Source organism: Vulpes vulpes, chromosome 13 (assembly GCF_048418805.1).
Source record: "Vulpes vulpes isolate BD-2025 chromosome 13, VulVul3, whole genome shotgun sequence".
NCBI classification, from domain to species: Eukaryota; Metazoa; Chordata; class Mammalia; order Carnivora; family Canidae; genus Vulpes; species Vulpes vulpes.
The window spans coordinates 43,872,204-43,892,052 of record NC_132792.1 but is presented as its reverse complement, the minus strand read 5'-3'; the positions used below and the strand labels follow the sequence as shown (position 1 = coordinate 43,892,052).

Genomic DNA, 19,849 nt, shown 5'->3' with positions numbered 1-19,849 from the left:
AGAGTTGGTAGAGCTTTTGCATTTTACCTGAATTCTAAATATTGGCTCAAAAATTTTAAAATATTGAGCAGGCCTAATAACAAAACATCTGGCTTGGGTCACCAGTCTGAGCTTATTGTAGGTGTTTATTCTAGACATTTGAGACCAGCCAAAATACTTTGGTAATTTAAGAATTAATCTCGATGCTATACAGTTCTCATCCTCCAGGGAAGAGACAGTCAAGACTCTTTAAAGGAATTGCCATTCTGAGGATTAGAAGTATGATCGCTTTTCATTAGTTTAGATGCTATCATTTAGGACCATATGAAGGTGGAAGATATTTATATGATGTGAGAGAGTCATGAGTATGGAGGGACGGCAGATGATAGCTGATACTTTTTTGGGGGGAGTTTATAGCTTTTTAAAAATATTTTATTTATTCATGAGAGACACAGAGAGAGGCAGAGACATAGGCAGAGAGAGAAGCAGGCTCCATGCAGGGAGCCCGATGCGGGACTCTATCCCGGGTCTCCAGGATCATGCCCTGAGCCGAAGGGAGGTATGCTTAACCGCTGAACCACCCAGTTATCCCAATTTTAGAACTTCTAGTAAGCAAATTTGTTTGCCAAAGTGAAAGATGTTAGAGAATTTTAAGAGTTTTAGATTTTAGAGATATCCAGAGAAAGACAAATACCATATGATTTCACTCATATGTGGAATATAAGAAACAGAACAGATGAACATAGGGGAAGGGAAGGAAAAATAAGATAAAAACAGAAAAAGAGAGAGAGAGAGAGAGAGAGAGAGGAAGACAAACCATAAGAGACTCAGCTATAGGGAACAAACCGAAGGTAACTGGAGGGGAGGTGGGTGGGGGATGGGGTACCTGGGAGATGGGCATTAAGGAGGGCACTTGATGGAATCAGCATTGGGTATTATATGCAACTGGTGAATCTCTGAATTCTACCCCTGAAACTAATAATACACTATATGTTAACTAACTTGAATTTAAATTTAAAAAATTTAAAAAATAAAGATGTTCAAAGAAATCAATCTTGATATGAAAGATGTTATATCTACTTTCAAAAGACAACTTATTTCTGGAAAAAACACAAAGCAAGGTAATTTGTATCTACTTTCTATGACTCAAAAAGAAATGGCCAAAATGCTGTTTCAGGTTATTCAAGATCCTCTGTAGAAATAGGAGACGGAATACCACAAGATTCTGTGAGGTCTGTTCATTTCTATGGGTCTTAATATTAAAATGAACAACTTGTTTTTAGGAAGAAAGATGGTTTGGATTTAATATTTAATAGCATTTATGCTATGAATTATCAGAAGGTAATGAAATAAAATAGCCTATCAATTTCTTCACTTTTGTTTGGTGGGAAAAATCAGTATGATTAGATCAAGTAAAACACAACAGGTATGCCTGTGCTGTGTAGTCACCTGATACCTTATAGACACTTACTAGGGATTGTTATCAAAGTGATTATATTTTTACCTCTATATTCTTCTATTATTGAGGAAGTTTATTTATTTTTTTATTTATTTAAAAAAATTTTTTTAAATTTATTTATGATAGTCATAAAGAGAGAGAGAGAGAGGCAGAGACACAGGCAGAGGGAGGAGCAGGCTCCATGCACCAGGAGCCCGACGTGGGATTCAATCCTGGGTCTCCAGGATCACACCCTGGGCCAAAGGCAGGCGCCAAACCGCTGCGCCACCCAGGGAGATCCCTATTGAGGAAGTTTAGAAAATGTTTTAAGATAAATAAAAAATGTTTGTATACAAATATTTTATTTACTTAATTTATCTTTCATAAAGTACCATGTCACATTCTCTATACAAATCAGCACTAAATAAGTAAAAATTCATTTTAGAGCCTTTGGAAAATTAGAACACATTTTTTCATTATTAATGGGAAATGACAAACTCACCAGCCTACTTGTGCAAATTTCCTGATTCATCATCTTAATGTAATAGTCCTGGAGGCAGTGGCAGGCTTAAGTAAAACTGCCATTTTTGTAGAGAAAGATTATTGTAGGTCGCTTGGGTTATTATGCTTTGGCAAAAGGATGCAAAAAGAAAATGCTTTGTCAACATGAAGCTAAAGGAAATACAATGACCAGCATGGAACATAATCAGATTCACAAATTTATCTTCAATTATTTTATACATGTTTTCAAATTTTGTCTTCCAACAACATTTTTTCCTGATTACAAAAGCAAATCATACTTATTGAAAAGATTTTGAAAATACTGAAAACCAAACGAAAAGCAAAAATAATCATCCGTAATCTCATCATCTAGAGATAATAACTGTAAGGAAGGTAATGGATGGACTCTGAAGTCAGACATCTTGGACGCATCAAGTCTTTTCTACTTCCTATTTTTCTACTTCTTTAAAGTCGGTTAATTGACCTTTCTATTTTTCAGCTTTTCCATCTATAAATTGGGGATAACAGCAGACAGAATTCACCATATAGGATTGTTGTGAGGTAATGCACTGAAAGTCTTTAGTAGACCCTGGCAAATGATAAATATTGAATCTACTACTTACTGTTGTTACTTCATTAGTCTTTTTTTTAAAGCATATATTTCTATTTATAGTTAACATATTATATACTTTTTTTTTTTTTTTTTTACTTAATATCATATCGTACACATTTTCTTGTGTAAATCATTGCCCACATTACCAATTGTTTCCTTAAGAGAAATTTTCCGGGTATCCCAGGCCAACTGATGCAGCAGCCCACTTGGCTTACAGGAATATTCTAGCAGGAAATGATAGATTCTGGGATTTTAATCTTCCAACCATGACCTGATGGGGAATATCATGTGCCTCTTTGGTGTGATCATTAATGAGTTCAGATCATTAATGTAGGAGTTCAGCGAGGGAGGAAATACACAAGGTGATGGGGGAGGGCTCTGGAGCCAGATCACATTTGAATCTTGGTTCCATAACTTGGGCAATATATTTAACTTCTCTGGGACTTCCTGTACAGTGGGGTAAAAATAATACCTATTTAATGGGGTGGTGAAAATGAACTGGTTTGATATCGAATCCTGACACATGGTAAGCACTTAATAAAATTAGCTCTTTATTGTTTGTTATTATGTTCAACACTTAAAGTTTCTTTTTATAATTAAATGAGAGAATGGCAGTGATTTTCACAAGTAATGTGAGGATGTGAGTTGTAAGACATAAGATAGGACAATACATATATTTTTAGTGTAAATTGTTATTTTTCCCCTATTTCAAATATAACAAGTAGTCATCTGTTGTAAATTTATTATCTAAAGGACAATATAGGAAGAGGCATTTGATTTAATAAGCCTTATGAGGAGATTTTAATAATTTTCTTCAGTGATTCAAAAACGGAATGTGATTTTTATCCAAATTATTCTTGTTAAAAGATGAATATGCTTTATGTTCTTTTTTTGCATCTTTTTTTAAAGAATGCATCATTCAACTAACATCTTTTTAAATTGTTTATTAGTTTCAGAGGTAGAATTTAGTTATTTATCAGTCACATATAACACCCAGTGTTCATTCCATCAAGCACCCTCCTTAATGCCCATCACCCAGGTACCTTATCCCACATTCACCTCCCCTCCAGCACCCCTCAGTTTGTTTCCTAGAGTTCAGCGTCTCCCTCTCAATTTTCATTTTATTTTTTCCTTCCCTTCCCCTATGTTCATCTGTTCTGTTTCTTAAATTCCACATATGAGTGAAGTCGTATGGTATTTATCTTTGATTTATTTCGCTTAGCATAATACCCTCTAGTTCCATCCACATCATTGCAAATGGCAAGTTTTCATTCTTTTTGATGGCTGAGGAATATTCCATTATATATATATTCCACATCCTCTTTATCCATTCATCTGTCTATGGACATGTGGGCTCTTTCCATATTTTGGCTATTATGGACATTGCTGCTATAAACATTGGATTGCATGTGCCCTTTCGGATCACTATGGTTCTGTCCTTTAAATAAATACCTTGTAGTGTGATTGCTGTGTCGTAGGCGAGTTCTGTTTTTAACTCCATACCATTTTCCAGAGTGGCTGCACCAGCTTGCATTCCCACCAACAGTGTAAGAGGGTTCCCCATTCTCTGTGTCCTCGCCAACATCTGTTGATCCCTGAGTTGTTCATTTTAGCCATTGTGATCAGTGTGAGGTGGCATCTCCTTGTGGGTTTGATTTGTATTTCCTGCATGTGGAGTGATGTTGAGCATTTTTTCATGTGTCTGTTGGCCATCTGTTTGTATTCTTTGGAGAAATATCTGTTCATGTCTTCTGTTTATTTCTTGACTGGAATTTTATTTTTTGGGTGTTGTGTTTGATAAGTTCTTTATGGATTTTGGATACTAGCCCTTTATCTGATAGGACATTTACAAATATCTTTTCCCATTACATAGGTTGTCTTTTAGTTTTGTTGACTGTTCCTTGTTCGGTTAGTTCTTTTTAAAGTTAAATTTAAGCAGAACCCCTGTAAATAATAATACTAGCACTTATAGAATGGTTAGTATATACTAAAGAATGGTCTTGGTATTTTATTTGTATTTATTCATGTGATACTTAAAATGTCCTATGAATAAGGTTCTGTTATTGTCTCCGTTTATAAAAGAAAATTGAGGCACAAAGAGGTTAAATCACTTGCAGGTTATACAACTAGAGAGAAAATTCTGTTGTATGTAGTCATGCTCCGAAGCCCATGCTTTTAACCATTCCGCTATCTTACTTAACATCCCAGTAGAAAAGAGAGTCATAATTGATTAAATACAGTACAATATGTTTACAGTGAGTTTGTTAAACTAAGAATTTGATTAACAGTACATTCAAGAGTAAATTTTTTGAAATTCATCTATTTTGTGGAAATGCATTTACAAAAGTTTCAATTAATCTGTTTTTCCCTTTCAGTTTTTCAGTTTTGGAACACAACTATTGTATCAAAACAATGAAGCTTTTCAGTCTAAATTCTTCCCACCCCTTCAAAAAGCGATGCTACCGCCCAGTAGTTTTCAAGGAAAAGTGGCATTTATTACGGGAGGAGGTACTGGCCTTGGTAAAGGAATGACAGCCCTTCTGTCCAGCCTGGGTGCTCAGTGTGTGATAGCCAGCCGGTAAGTCATGGTCAGCAAATTGCCTGACAAGAGTCTATTATAAAATAGTTCTGTGCCATGATATTGAAAACACCGTTTACCAGAGTTTTTGAATTTAATTTTCTATGAAATATCCTTTAGATTATTTAAACAAATTTCCTTGGAAAAATCAGTTATAATTTGTAATGCTAGAAATACAGATGGACCATGATTTACATTGATTTCAATTTAGGATTTTTTGACTTTACAATGGTCAATGGTGTGAAAGTGATACACATTCAGTAGAAACTGTACTTGGAAATTGAAACTTTTCCCAGACTAATAATATGTGGTAAGATACTCTTTCATGATGCCAGCAGTGCATTTCAGCTCCCAGTCATCCCCTTGGTCATAAGGGTAAGGAAATGATAATATTCACACCCATTTTGTACCCGTACAACCCTTCTATTTTTTTTTTTTTAAGATTTTATCTATTTATTCATGAGAGACAGAGAGAGGCAGAGACACAGGAGAGGGAGAAGCAGGCTCCCTGTAGGGAGCCTGATGTGGGACTCGATCCCGGGTCTCCAGGATCACACTCTGGGCTGAAGGCGGCACTAAACCGCTGAGCCACCCGGGCTGCCCTGCTTTTTCACTTTCAGTACAGTATTCAATAAGATTACATGAGATATTCAATAATTTATTATAAAACAGGTTTTATGTCAAATGATTTTGCCCAGCTATAGGCTAATGTTAATCATTAATGTAAGTCAACCTGGCTTAACCTTTAGGCCAGGTTAAGCGATGATGTTTACTAGGTCAGGTGTATTAAATGCATGTTCAAATTATGGTATTTTCAACTTACGATGGGTTTACCAGGGATGTAACCCCATTGTTAGGCTGAGGAAGATCAGTAATGATTGATTATGAAATTGATGATGTATATATTAACCAAATTCAGTGATAGAATTTTTTTCCCTAAACCTGAAGCTTAAGTTAAAAAGTACTGTATTGAGGCTGCTTTGTTTTCAGTTAGGAGTGATTATAGTTACTGCTTCAAAGGATAGTTAGCCTTGTACTAAGATAATGGGCATAACCCTTCCATTTTCTATAAGACGGGCAGATGTTTCAAAACATCTATTGTGATAAATGTAGGAAGGATAAGGCGATGTAGATGGAATTTCTTATTTAGGCATATCCTGGGATCCTATAACTGTGTAAGTCTAGAACTTTAGAGACAGGCCCCAAAATCTACAACTTCCTTTTATTTTGAAAAGTGTAAAATTTTTAGATAGGCTGAATAGGAATCTGAATGACAACAAGTCACTATGTAATTTACAAAGGCCCAAAGGAACTACTTTCAGATGTTTCCTTTAATGCAAATTGGCCTGAACATTTTTTTAAGATATTATAGTGTTTTTACAAATATTAAAGTATTATTTTCTTTGTAACACTACATATTTTATATTTACGGTTTCTTTTTGTGTTTCTTTCAAGAATGTGAAACTGAATGCATATAATGCTTTTATATCTTTAAATTTGGTCTAAAATCTACTAACATAAATCTTATACATAACAGATTTTATATAGTATAATGTAAGTTTACATTATATCATGAATGTGTTTTCTTTCTAAAGCAGGTTTGGGCAAGGGAACAGAAGTGATTATATACTAAGGAAATAATTTTATTTTATTTTTTTTCATGTTTCAAGTCTTTATTTAAATTCTAGTTAGCATATAGTGTAATATTGGTTTCAGGAATAGAATTTAGTGATTCATCACTTATATATAACACCCGGTGCTCATCTTAACAATACCCATTATTTAGCTCATCTACCCACCTCCCCTCAAGCAACTCTCAGTTTGTTCTCTATAGTTAAGGGTCTCCAATGGTTTGCCTCTCTCCCTCTCTCTCTTTTTTTCCTTCTTCTATGTTCATCTGTTTTGTTTCTTAAATTCCACATGAGTGAAATCATATAATATTTGTCTTTCTTTGACTGACTTATTTCCCTAGCATAATAATACTCTCTAGGTCCATCCACATTGTTACAAATGGCAAGATTTCATTCTTCTTGATGGCTGAGTAATATTCCATTATGCATACGTGCGTGCGCACACACACACACACACCACTCCTTGTTTATCCATTCATATATATATATATATGTGTATATATATATCCATTCTTTATTCATACCCCACATCTTCTTTATCCATTCATCAGTTGATGGGCATTTGGGCTCTTTCCATAATTTGGCTATTGTTGATCCACTACTACAAACAGTGGAGTGCATGTGCCCCTTTGAATCAGTATTTTTTACTAAGGAAATAACTTCAAATTTGTGAGTAGATATAAAATAATTAGATTAAAGGTAAATAACTCAGTAATTGAGTATTAGATATATAAAAATTATACTAATTTAACTTTTAGAAAGTGAATTCATTCAAGCTGACTGTAGATAAAGCTTTTGCATTTTGTCAAAATTACATCAGTTTAAGCTATAGATTCTCTTTGTTTTTTAATTTATGGAATTAAAAAGATGAAAAATATGAACTTATTTCAGAGCTTACACAAAGTACCATGTGTTTTATTTCTAGAAACATTGACGTTTTAAAAGATACCGCAGAACAAATTTCTTCTCAGACTGGAAATAAGGTAAAAGAGTTATTTAATTCAGATTTAGGAATTAAAACATGCTTAAATAACTTATTCATGTTTTTAGTTTAAGAAGTCTGAAAAATTTAGGATTCTCTTTTCTCTCTGATATTTTTCAGGTTCATGCAATTCAGTGTGATGTTAGGAATCCTGAAATGGTGCAAAAGACTGTGTCGGAATTGATCAAAGTTGCAGGACATCCTGCTGTAAGTGTAATGGTGTTGAGGCCAAAGTATGAGGTGTTTGATGTTGATGACACCCACCAAGATGTGCTAAGGATGCACTAAGGGAATAAAATATTGATGTGAGCAAGTGCTGTGTTGAGAAGCACCTGTTTTCTGTCCTTAGCAAAGAGCTGGCTTTGCTCAGAGCAGCGAACAGATTAGGTGAACTGCTACACCACTGCCTTTCGGAAATACTTTAAAAATGAATTTACAGTTGTATAGAACAAACCTGATTTCACTTTATGTAATAAGATTATGAAATAAGAAGAGCAGTTATCCAAGGGCATAATATCTAGTTTAAATGATTCATGTGCTTTGCTTTTCCTAATAATTTTGGATTATCTCTATCGATAGAGGAGAATGGTACAAGTAAAGAGATCTGTAAGATACTGCAGATTTTTCCTTTAAGACCAGAGATGTGCATAGGCATTTTTGCTGTTGTTTTGGTTCATGTATTGGAAAGAAGCGATTTCTTCCAATAGTCTCTTTTTTTAAAAAGACTTTACTTATTTATTCGTGAGAAACACACAGAGAGAGGGGCAGAGACACAGGCAGAGGGAGAAGCAGGCTCCATGCAGGGAGCCCGATGTGGGACTTGATCCGGGGACTCCAGGATCACGCCCTGGGCTGAAGGCAGATGCTCAACTGCTGAGCCACGCAGGCGGCCCAAGAGAGGACTGTTCTAACTTAAAGATAGTTTCAGACAGACCAGTAATATTGAATCTGCTAGTAGAACTAAGAAGAATCTTTATCAATGGTGAGGAAACATGTTATCAACCAAGAATTTCATTGGGTTAAATTAAGCCAACATGTCACCAGAAATTAAAAGACATTTTGAGATTCCTTGAAATACAGTTAGACAAATGGTAGATATGCTTAGTCCACATTTGTTTTCTTAATGATAGATTCTATTGTGATTTTGAGACAAAGAGGATTCTGAAATTTGGTAAATTGGTGAGATTTTCACAGGCTCAAAAAATAAAACCAAACCAAATCCCATGGTATTATTTTATAGCACACTATTAACTTTAGCTTTATCGTATTATTTGGGTTAATAAGTTTCAGAAGTAAAAAACTCTTCAGGGAAAATGTTCTTCCTTCTATAACTTCTATAGAAATTTCTATAACTTGCCTTATTCATCTATTAGATTGTGATAAACAACGCAGCAGGGAATTTTATTTCTCCCACTGAAAGACTCTCTGCTAATGCTTGGAAGACCATAACTGACATAGTTCTAAATGGTACTGCCTATGTGACATTAGAAATTGGAAAGCAACTAATTAAAGCACAGAAAGGTATGTTGATTAATTTTTCATGTGTTTATTGGGTCCTTAGTACACACACGTTCCGTGATAAACCCTGGGATATTTATAAAAGTCAATAAGACAGTGTCGATACTTGTACAACTCATAGTCTAATGGAGAGGAAAGATACTGAGGTGATTATCACATGTTATGATATGAGCTATAATAAATATATATTTTATGTGTGTGGGAAACCCAGAGACAAGAACAACTAACTCTCCCTAGCGATGGTTATCAGATTGAGGAATAAGATGCAATTTGAGCCGAATTTCCAAAGATCTAGATGTGGGGAAGTGGGGTGTGTGTGGGAAGTCCATGGAAAGAGACCTGCTGGAGGAGCAAAACTGGGTTTAGAGACTGATGCAAATTTGATGTGGTTAGAGATGAGGAGGAAGAAGAATGGCGGGAAATGATTATGGGGAGGTGGTTTGGGTATAATTGGGAAAGTTCCCAGTACCAAAATAGAAAATTTGATGTTAATTCTGAAGGAAATGGGGAGAGATTTCCTTATGGATTTCTCTTGAAGCTGTCTCATGAAGAATGTGACTTGATTGGAAAGCATACTGGCAACAATGTGGGGGGATGGAAGAGATTAGGAAGACATTCCGAAGGGTTTGACTTTTCCTTTGGTATGTGGCTGCATGACATAGGGGATAAATTAGGAGACATTTAGCAGACAAAATCAACAGGCATTACTGATTAGATGAGAGAGTTTGTGCTGAGTGAATAGTTTGGATGATGGTGACGTCAGTGTAGTCATCTGGGGGACTAGATGTAGAGAGAAGTTACTAGAACATTTTTGTTTAGTACTATGAACAAACTTTATAAAAGTCTGTGCAATATAAATATATGTGTGATATGTGTGTGTGTGTATATACATATATGTCTAAAATCCGTGTATGTTTATTCGTTTAATGGACACTTACTGATGACTTTAATGTAGCAGGTCTTGTGCTATATGCCCAAATGTCAGAGGTGGATGAGACTCTGTCGCCAAACAAGGTGGGGAGGGGTTGGGACTTGATAGATCGTGGTATTTCTCAGGGTGGAGAGTATTCTGAGCAAGGAAAAGGAGGAAGAGTCCTGGTGCTCCTTGAAGGATGTCCTTTGGGTCTTGGGGGGAGAAAGGAAGGCATGGAGCTGGCCAGTTTCCTTCTTCTGGTTCGGAAATCTTTGCCTCGTTAGATTTAATTTCTTCTTTACTGTGTGAGTGATTCTCGAGCCAGCTTGAGAAAGGATGTAGGGGCAGGCAGAGGGCTGCTAGAGGGTGCTTGCTGTTTTTGTACATGTATAAGCTCCATCCTTTCTCATGTACTCACTGGGATGGAAGCCCCAGGTCACTCATTCCCACTGCAGCAAAGTGGGTATCCGTTCCTTTTGGAGTTTCCATGCTTTTATTTTGTTTTGTTTTTGATTCTGTTTTTTTTTTTTTTTTTTTTCAGGAGAGATGGATGGTTGAGAAAGGAGACAGAGACGAATGGGCTGGCTCCTCTCTCTTCCTTTCTCTGTCCAAGGATCCTTGACCTCTGTGTCTCTTCTCTCTCCCTCTGCCTCTGTCTGATTTTCTCTCTAATCTTACTCATTTTTCTATTTCTTTCCCTGTTCCTCTCTGTTACCTCTTCACTCTGTTACCTCTTCACTCTTTATCTCTCCTTTTGTGCTTTTCTCCTCATTCTCTCTTATTCCTTCCGCTGCCCATCCCTGTGACTCTTGATTTCTGGCTGGCTCTCCCTTCTTTTCTCATTTATTGTCTTTCATTTTAACAGGCTATGATCTATTTTTATTCATCACATTGGATTAAAATTCTATGGGGTTCATTAAAAATATATTAGTTAAGACTTTTTAAAAGATGGAAGCCAGTTTTTATTCCTCCAAGATCCCTGTCAGTTATTGATGCCATAACCTGACAGAATTTGAAGGACTTGTGCCCTTGGGTCCTGGAGAGCACAGTGTATGGGGCCTGGTCTGGTGTTGGAGCAACAGTTGGGGATCTCAGGTGCTAATGATCTCGGAAGTGTATCAAAGTGGAAGTCAGTTCAGGGAGCAGGCCATCTATGGTAATCTGCGGTCAGAAGTATGTTCAGTGGTCTGGGATCTAAGATGTCAGTCAAGGTAAGATACCCAGGGAAGTCAGACTAGAGAAGATGAGGATGCCAGCAACTGAAAGATAGACGCTTACAGGAATTGTTGATGACATGTACTCAGAGAGGGAATAGCAGGTGACTGAGGATCAAGAGAGCAGTGGCCTTAGCTAGAGAAGCAAAGAATCAGAAGGACATTATTAAAACATGTTTATGAGTAGCAGAGTTTTGATGCAAAATTAATAGATATGAACAAACAAAAGATTTAGGAAACTCTTAAAGACCTTAGCCCAATGTGCTTTTATAAAACCACAAAGGTCAGTAAAAAAGTGGCTGTTCCTTATTGGGAAGGATATTGAAAATATGCTGAGGTCCCCTCATCTTTAAGATATTATGTATCAATGTACAAATTAGTGAACAGTATGGAAGAGAATACCTAATTTTATTAAAGAATTGAGAGAACGTGCAATGGGAAGAGACTAAAAGACTAATATGTTTTTTTTTTTAAATCTAGTCACAAAGGATAGGACAAATACTGAAATTTTCCATTAAACCCTAGATCACTAGAAACTGAAGAGATACCTCTTGAAACTCACAAGAGGTGATTTTAGGACATGTAAGAAGTATTTTTTTAAAGATTTATTTATCGTTTTAGAGAAAGAGAGAGAGAGTGTGGCAGGGGCAGAGGGGAAGGAGGGAGAGAATCTCAAGCAGACTCCCCACTGAGCGTGGAGTGGAGCCTGACATGGGACTTGATCCCATGACCAGTGGCCATGGCCTAAGCTGAAATCAAGAGTCACGCTAACCAACTGAGCTACCCGGATGCCCCAGGACATATAAGAAATACTTTATTGGGCAGCCCGGGTGGCTCGGCGGTTTGGCGCCGCCTTCAGCCCAGGGCCTGATCCTAGAAACCCGGGATCGAGTCCCACATTGGGTTCCCTGCATGGAGCCTGCTTCTCCCTCTGCCTGTGTCTCTGCCTCTCTCTCTCTGTCTCTCATGAATAAATAAACAAAATCTTTGGAAAAATAAATAAATAAATAAATAAATACATACATACATACATACATACATACTTTATTGCGGTAGTACTAATAATATTTTATACCACTATGGTACTTTTTAATTTACAAAGCACTTTCATATACCAATATGCAAACAGTATGAAATCAAGATTATTATAAACTGATTAAAGAAAAGAGTAAACCAATTCATAACTTGAATATATTAATTTGTTTTGCTGAAATTGAGGTAGAATTTATATATAGTGAGATCCACAGATTTTATGTGTTTAAATTGAACTTCTGATAAACTTACTCACTTAGGTAACCGACCAAGACAGAACATTTCCACTACCACCAAAGGGTTCCTCTCCTATCTTCTGACTTAGCTTTTTTATTTTTCTTTCTTGAGAGAGAGAGAGAGAGAGAGAGAGAGAGCACGCGAGAGCATGAGGTGGGGAGAGGGAAAGGAAGAGAGAATCTTAAGGAGACTCTGGTGAGTGTGGAGTTAACACAGGGCTCAATCTCACGATCCTGAGACCATGACCCGAGGTGAAATCAAGAATCAGACACTTAACTGACTGAGCTACCCAAGCATCCCCACTCTTAGCTTTTAATCCATTTTTAGTGGATTGTCTTTTTTATTACTGATATTTAGAAATTCTTTGTTTAATCTGGACCGAGTACTTTGTGAGATAATAGTATGTGTTTGGAATATTTTCTCCCAATCTGTTGCTTTCTTTTCATTTCCCTATCAGTTACCTTTTGCTGAGCAGAAGGAACTAATTTTTTTTTTTTTTGAAGGAACTAAATTTTGATGAATCTATCAAACTGTTTTCCAAATTGGCTCTAGGAGATTGCATTCCCAGCAGCACTTTATAAGATGCATTTGTACCTCATTCTGCCCCACACTGGCTTGGTTATATTACATTTTAGTCTTCCTCAGTTTGTGTAGTGGTCCTTTGTTTGTGATATTAACTTAGAGTTCTCTACTGACTAATGAAGTTGAGCATCTTTTCATGTGATTATTCATCAGTTGTATACATTCTTCGAAGTGTCTGTTCTAATCTTTTTTTTTTTATTAGGTTGTCTTTTGGTATTGAATTGAATGAAAAGTTATTTTACGTATTCTAAATATAAATCTTTTATCAGATATGTTTTTGCAAATATTTTTTCTCAGTCTATGATTTGTCTTTTCATGTTCTTAACGATGTCTTCTAAAGATGAAACATTTTAAATTTTGATGTTGTTCAGCTTAGTGAAATTTTCCTTTTATGACTCATGCTTTTTGAGTCCTAAGAGATATTTCTTTAACCCAAGGTAACAATTTCTCTATTGTTTTCTTCTGGAACTTTTATAGTTTTCATTGTTATATTTAGGTTATCCATTTTGATTTAATGTTTGCATTTGGTATGAGATAACAGTCAAGGTTAATTTTTGCATGCATCTGTCCATCCTTTCCTCATTGAAATACTTTGGTACTTCTGTGGAAAATCTGAATATCTAATACTGAGTCCAATATATCATATATAAATTATTTGAGCTTCATATTAGTTTGACATCAGTTATTGTGAGTCCTCCAGCTTTAGTTTTTTTCTGAATTACTTTCACTGTTCTGTGTTCTTAGCATTTTCATATAAATTTCAGAATTCAATAATTTTTACAAAAGAGTCTACTGAAATTTTGACCTGGTTTGTAGTAAATCTATAGATTATATTGGGGAGAAGTGACATTTTGACCATATTATCCTTCAGTCCCTCAGCATGCAATATCTTTCCATTTGTTTAGGTCTTTAATTTCTGTCAGCAATGTTTTGCTATTTTCAGTGTGCAGGTCATATAAATTTTATTGAATTTCTGCTAAATAATTTTATATTTTTGTCACTATTTTAAATCTGTTTTCTAAATTTTATAATTGTTTGCTTCTAATATTTAGAAATACAGTGAACTTGTTTTTGTATACTAACCTTTATTCTGTGAGCTTGCTAAAATGTCTTAATAGTTCTTACAGCTTTTTCAGTAGACTCCTTAGGATTTTCTATATTCTTGATAGTTGTGAAAAAAGACATTTTGTGCATCTTCTTTTCTAATTTGTATTTCCTTTTCTCACCTTGTTTTATCAGCTGGGACCCCCTGTTCAGTGTTGAATAGCAGTGGTGAAAGCAAATGCTTCCTCTTGATGACAAGAGGAAAGCTCTCAGATAGTTTATCATTAATTATTAGTTTACCTGTAGTTTTTCCTAAATGCTGTTTATGGTTGAGGAAATTTGCTTCTGTATCTAGTTTGCTGACAGTTTTTTTTTTTTTTTTTAATTTTTATTTATCTATGATAGTCATCAGAGAGAGAGAGAGAGAGGCAGAGACATAGGCAGAGTGAGAAGCAGGCTCCATGCACCGGGAGCCCGACGTGGGATTCGATCCTGGGTCTCCAGGATCGCGCCCTGGGCCAAAGGCAGGCGCCAAACTGCTGCGCCACCCAGGGATCCCAGTTTTTTTTTTTTTAAATCATGAATAGGTATTAAATTTGTCAAATCTTTTTTCTCTATTTGTTGAGATGTCCATTTTAAAAAGCCCATTAATATTATGAATTCCATTGGTTAATTTTTGACTTTTTAAACCAACAGTGCATTCCAAATAGAAATCCTGCGTGGTTGTGATAAATTATCCTATTTGTATATTGCTAGATTTGTTTTGCTAAAATTTTCTTAAGGCTCACTTTTTCAGCTTCCAGCTATTAACATTGATTTGAATTTCTTAGAGCCATTGCAGTGCTTTTTCAGGTTAGGGATCAGCCAGGGGAATTTATATGCAGATGTTGCTTCCTCTTTTCTACCTGCACTGGCAGTCCTTAGCTCTGTTTTTTTGTGAACAGATGATACATTGGCTACAGCCCTGTCTTTTGAAATTGATATCATGTTTAACCTACATCCAAAAAATGTCTTTTGTGCCACTGTCAAAAACATATTAGATGAGTGTTCAATACAGCATGATAAATGTCCTATTTGGCTGTTTATCAGAATCTTAAATCACTTGACATTCAAGTGAAAATATTGGCCACATATCTATGATTGTCTTTGAAAAACATATTTGTTTAGATTCAAACTAAAACAGATTTTTCTTAAATTTTATTATAGGATAGACTACCCAGATATGATACTTGACTTTCTACTAGCTTTGGTAACTGAGTCACGTGGATTACTTTCCACCAAAAAGACAGAATTCCTTCCACATAAGAGCATATGAGAATTCTGTAGTCATTACTGCAACTTCTATAATTATTAAATAAAGATAGATGACCCAACAGGTGTTAGAATACTGAACAAAGCAAAAAGCAAAACATTATTTATAAGGAAATATTTTAATTTTAACCAAATTTTCTTCCTCTTTCTTTCTCCCTCCTTCCCTCCCTCCCTCCCTTCCTCCCTCCTTCCCTCCCTCCCTCCTGTTTCCTCCTTCCTTCTTTCCTTTCATCTTTTCTTCTTTTTTTTTTTTTAACACCAGACATTTATTGAGTGCTTATTCTGTATCAGGTTTTGTTCTAAATGCTAAACATTTATTAATTCATTTAATACTTGCAGTGACTCTGTAAGGTATTAAAATTATTCCCTTATAGTAACAGGTGGCTCAGAGTTAGGTTTTTTATAATATAGGAGGTAGATATTTTAAATTTTCTTTTGTGTGTGTGTGTGTGTGTGTGTGTGTCTTTTTTTTTTTTTTAATTGGAGTTCAATTTGCCAACATATAGCATAACACCCAGGGCTCATCCCATCAAGTGCCCCCCCCCCCCAGTGCCCATCACCCAGTCACCCCCACTCCCAATATTTTAAATTTTCACTTCGACGGATGAGAAACTATGCTTTGTTAAGTACCTAATAAGCATTAACTCTCTTTGTTAAGACTGACAGTTGACATTTTTTTTTTTTTTTTGAGAGAGAGAGAGAGAGAGAGAGCATGTGTGGGGGAGTGGGAAGAAGTGAAAGAGAGAATCTTAAGCAGGCTCCATCTCACAACCCTGAGATCATGACCTGAGCAGAAACCAAACATCAGATTGAATTCGACTGACCCACCCAGGTTTCCCTATAATTGACATAATATTTTTAAAGTGGTCTAGTGGGATCCCTGGGTGGCGCAGCGGTTTGGCACCTGCCTTTGGCCCAGGGCGCGATCCTGGAGACCCGGGATCGAATCCCATGTCGGGCTCCTGGTGCATGGAGCCTGCTTCTGTCTCTGCCTCTCTCTCTCTCTCTCTCTCTCTCTCTCTCTGTGACTATCATAAATAAAAATTAAAAAATAAATAAATAAAGTGGTCTAGTGAAAAAAAAAAGAAGGAACGGTAGTTCAGTTTAAGTCATGGTCACCTAGTTTACATGTGATACTTGGACACTTAGGGAGTCATGATGTTTTTACCTTTACTCAGCTTTCCCATGTATAAAACAGATTATATAATTAATTACTTACCCAAGATTTAGTAACAGAACAAACAGATACAAAAGCTTCATGAAAAATATAAATTGCTTTACCAATGTGCTTGTCCTTCTTCATTCATGTGAATAAACACATGGTAGCTTAGACAATTTAAAGAATTTGATGGAGATAATTTTCAGAGCTTCAGAGTATCTAAGAGTCAGCGAGAGTCAGCTGCAGTCCAAGACAGCTTGAACCATATGAAGCCTGTGTAGGGGAAAGGGAGGGAGTGACTGGTCACTGTTTAGGCAGATTAATCATGTAAAATGAGGGGAAAGAGGACAGTAACTAAGAAATGTCTCCAAAGGAAATTGTGGGTGGATGGGTGTCATTGGAAGTATCTTACCAGCAGCTTTGTGTAGAAGAAGAGTAAATTGAACCAATTCACTGACTGAAGAAAGAATTTAAAAAGAGAGCATCCTTTTGGTCGGTTGATATAAAGAAATAGTTGAAAGCTTGAACTAGGTAAAATACTTTATACTTTTCATATGCTGTTTTAATAAATTATCAGAAAATCCAAGGTTTTTAATGATCTTGCTTCGCTACCTCGTGTGTGAACTTGTAAACACAAAAATCAATTTTAAAATATTCTTATTTCCAGTCCATTGATATTGTACTTGACCAGTCTCTTTTCCCTCATTCTCCATCATCAGTGCCCTTGGCTGTTCAATCTCACTTCCCTCTATAATCACCCCTTGTTGGGCTGTTCTTTTTTTTTTAAGATTTTATTTATTTATTCATGAGACACACACACACAGAGAGAGAGAGAGAGAGAGAGAGAGAGGGAGAGGCAGAGACACAAGCAGAGGGAGAAGCAGGCTCCATGCAGGGAGCCCGACGTGGGATTCAATCCAAGGTCTCCAGGATCAGGCCCTGGGCCGAAGGCAGATGCTCAACCACTGAGCCACCCGGGCATCCCATGGGCTGTTCTTTTACATGTATTCTGACTAGAACCATTTATCTCTAAGCCATACAGAACCTTCATGCCCAACTCTAGTTCCACAACTCAATGAAAGATGCCCTGTTCAGAGGCTATGATGGACACATTAGTATTTGAAAATATGCATGCTGCAGGTTGTTATTTTTCCATGTTGTAAGTCCACTTTTCCCATCCTTCAAGATTGGAAATGCTTTCCCCTCACGGGAGACATTACTTCTATCCCACGTGCAAACCCTATACCCGTGTCTCCATTCCTCTCTCTGCGAGTTCCTCACTCATTCCTAAGTACAGAGGTAATGCACTATTTATGATATGAAACATTCCTGAGACCCACAAAAACAAGAGGAGTGGAGGGCACATTTAACACTTACACTTCTGTCAGTTATGTCTGTCATCTTCACTACTAGAAGAAAAGAAGACGACCAGTCATTTTGACAAAATTGAGTAGTATGGAAGTAGTGCTCCTTGTTTCACGAGCAAGGAATAGTAGACCAAGAGTAGAATGTGGCTTTCCCATCTTTCAGTAGTATGAGTGCAAGTTAAATACAGTATAGATTTTAATGTATATTAGGACCATATGGGTGCATTTCTGTCTGTTGTACCCAGGCCTTCCTTAGAATAGTGGGCACATTTAAAGAATGTTTAAAAATACATTTCTAGTCATCAGTTGGAATTTATTAAGGTAGCATTCATATCCTTTTTATTTTATTTTAATTTTTTTCGTATCCTTTTTAAAATCACTTTTTGCTAGAGTTATCTTGCTAGGTTGTTGGAACATTTAAACCTCATTTGTTAAAATTTGTTGCAGCACCATATGTACCTTACTTTGGTGTATTATGAAGATAATATAAAGGTAAGGCAATTTGGAAAATTTGAAAGGAATCTTTTTCTTTTAAACTATGTAATTGGAAATTTGTTGGAGAGGCAATTTTACATACTGGTTAAGAGTGTAGGTTTTAGAATCACACTGCCTGTTCTCATCCTGGTTATACCACTTAATGTTCATGTGAACTTGAACTTGGACAATTTACTTTTCTATGCCTCAGTGTCTTCTTCTGTAAATCAGAGATAATAGTAGAACCTTCTCCCGAAGATTGCTATGATGGTTAAGTGAACAAGTACCTGTAAAGTGTTAAGAACAGTGTCTGGCCCAGACTAGTGCTCAGTAAGTCTTAGCTATTAAAGAAAATGTTAGGTGACTCCAAGATAAATGTATTTTTACTCCCTCTTTTACAAGGGGACCATAAAGTGTCTGAACTTGATACCAGGACCTATAATTAAAATAGACTAGAAAAAATCAGAGCCCTAATATCACTTATTGTAATTAAACTTGCAAGTTTTAATCTGTATGAAGGATGTGTCTATATTAAATGTTCAACTAAGGGGCAGCCTGAGGTTTAGCGGTTTAGCGCTGCCTTCTGCCCAGGGTGCGATCCTGGAGACCCAGGATCGAGTCCCACATCAGGCTCCCTGCATGGAGCCTGCTTCTCCTTCTGCCTGTGTCTCTGCCATTCTCTCTCTCTCTGTCTCTCATGAATAAATAAAATCTTTAAAAAAAAATAAATAAATGTTCGACTGAAATGTCTTCACTTAGTAAATAATATATTTTTAAGAAGTTATTTTGTTTTTTTAAAACTATATAATCCTTTAACTTTTAGAGCACTGATGATTTTTAGATTTAAATTTAATCTGAGCTTCTATTGAAAAATGGCTAGAGACAGGGTCCTCTGTGTCCTAATCCAAAAGACAGAGAAATGCAGTATTCTCTTCTTGCCATGATTGGCAGTAAGATTAATTGCTGGCAAAAATGGAGTAATTAAAGCAAACAATAGCCCAGTCATATGTTTAGGAAGTATAACAAGTTCAGGGTTCTTATGTGTAATGTGTAATACCTGGGGAGGCAAGAAATGAAGGTAGAGGGTGTGGAGCTTACCCTCCGGAGATTAGTAAAGTTTAGTAGAAGGATCTTAAGAAGAGATACATTCTGAGTGGAGATTGAAGCGTGATTAATGACTGAGGGGAGAGCCCAGTGAAGAGAAGTATTAAAGGAAAAAGAAGGAAGAACCAGTGAAAGGATGGTCTATTGCAGGAGCTGTGAATCCGAAACTGGT

At 36.2% G+C, this 19,849-nt stretch overlaps 1 protein-coding gene across 15 annotated transcripts in view; it reads left to right on the top strand.

Moving 5' to 3' along the window:
* The window catches only part of DECR1 (2,4-dienoyl-CoA reductase 1), a 45,752-nt gene that overhangs the window by 13,173 nt on the left and 12,730 nt on the right, over nucleotides 1–19,849 (top strand). For 8 of the 15 annotated variants that reach the window (XR_011996583.1, XR_011996584.1, XM_072734357.1 and 5 more), the window contains 4 exons: nucleotides 4,907–5,109; nucleotides 7,666–7,723; nucleotides 7,843–7,929; nucleotides 9,096–9,243. Coding sequence is in view for 13 of the 15 variants with exons in the window: in XM_072734357.1 (XP_072590458.1) it covers nucleotides 4,907–5,109; nucleotides 7,666–7,723; nucleotides 7,843–7,929; nucleotides 9,096–9,243 (496 nt within the window). In the remaining 2 variants the exon portion in view is untranslated. Of the gene's footprint in view, nucleotides 1–2,417; nucleotides 2,480–4,906; nucleotides 5,110–7,665; nucleotides 7,724–7,842; nucleotides 7,930–9,095; nucleotides 9,244–19,849 lie in introns of all 15 variants that reach the window. The other 7 variants (XM_072734350.1, XM_072734355.1, XM_072734351.1 and 4 more) reach the window with 1 other exon arrangement.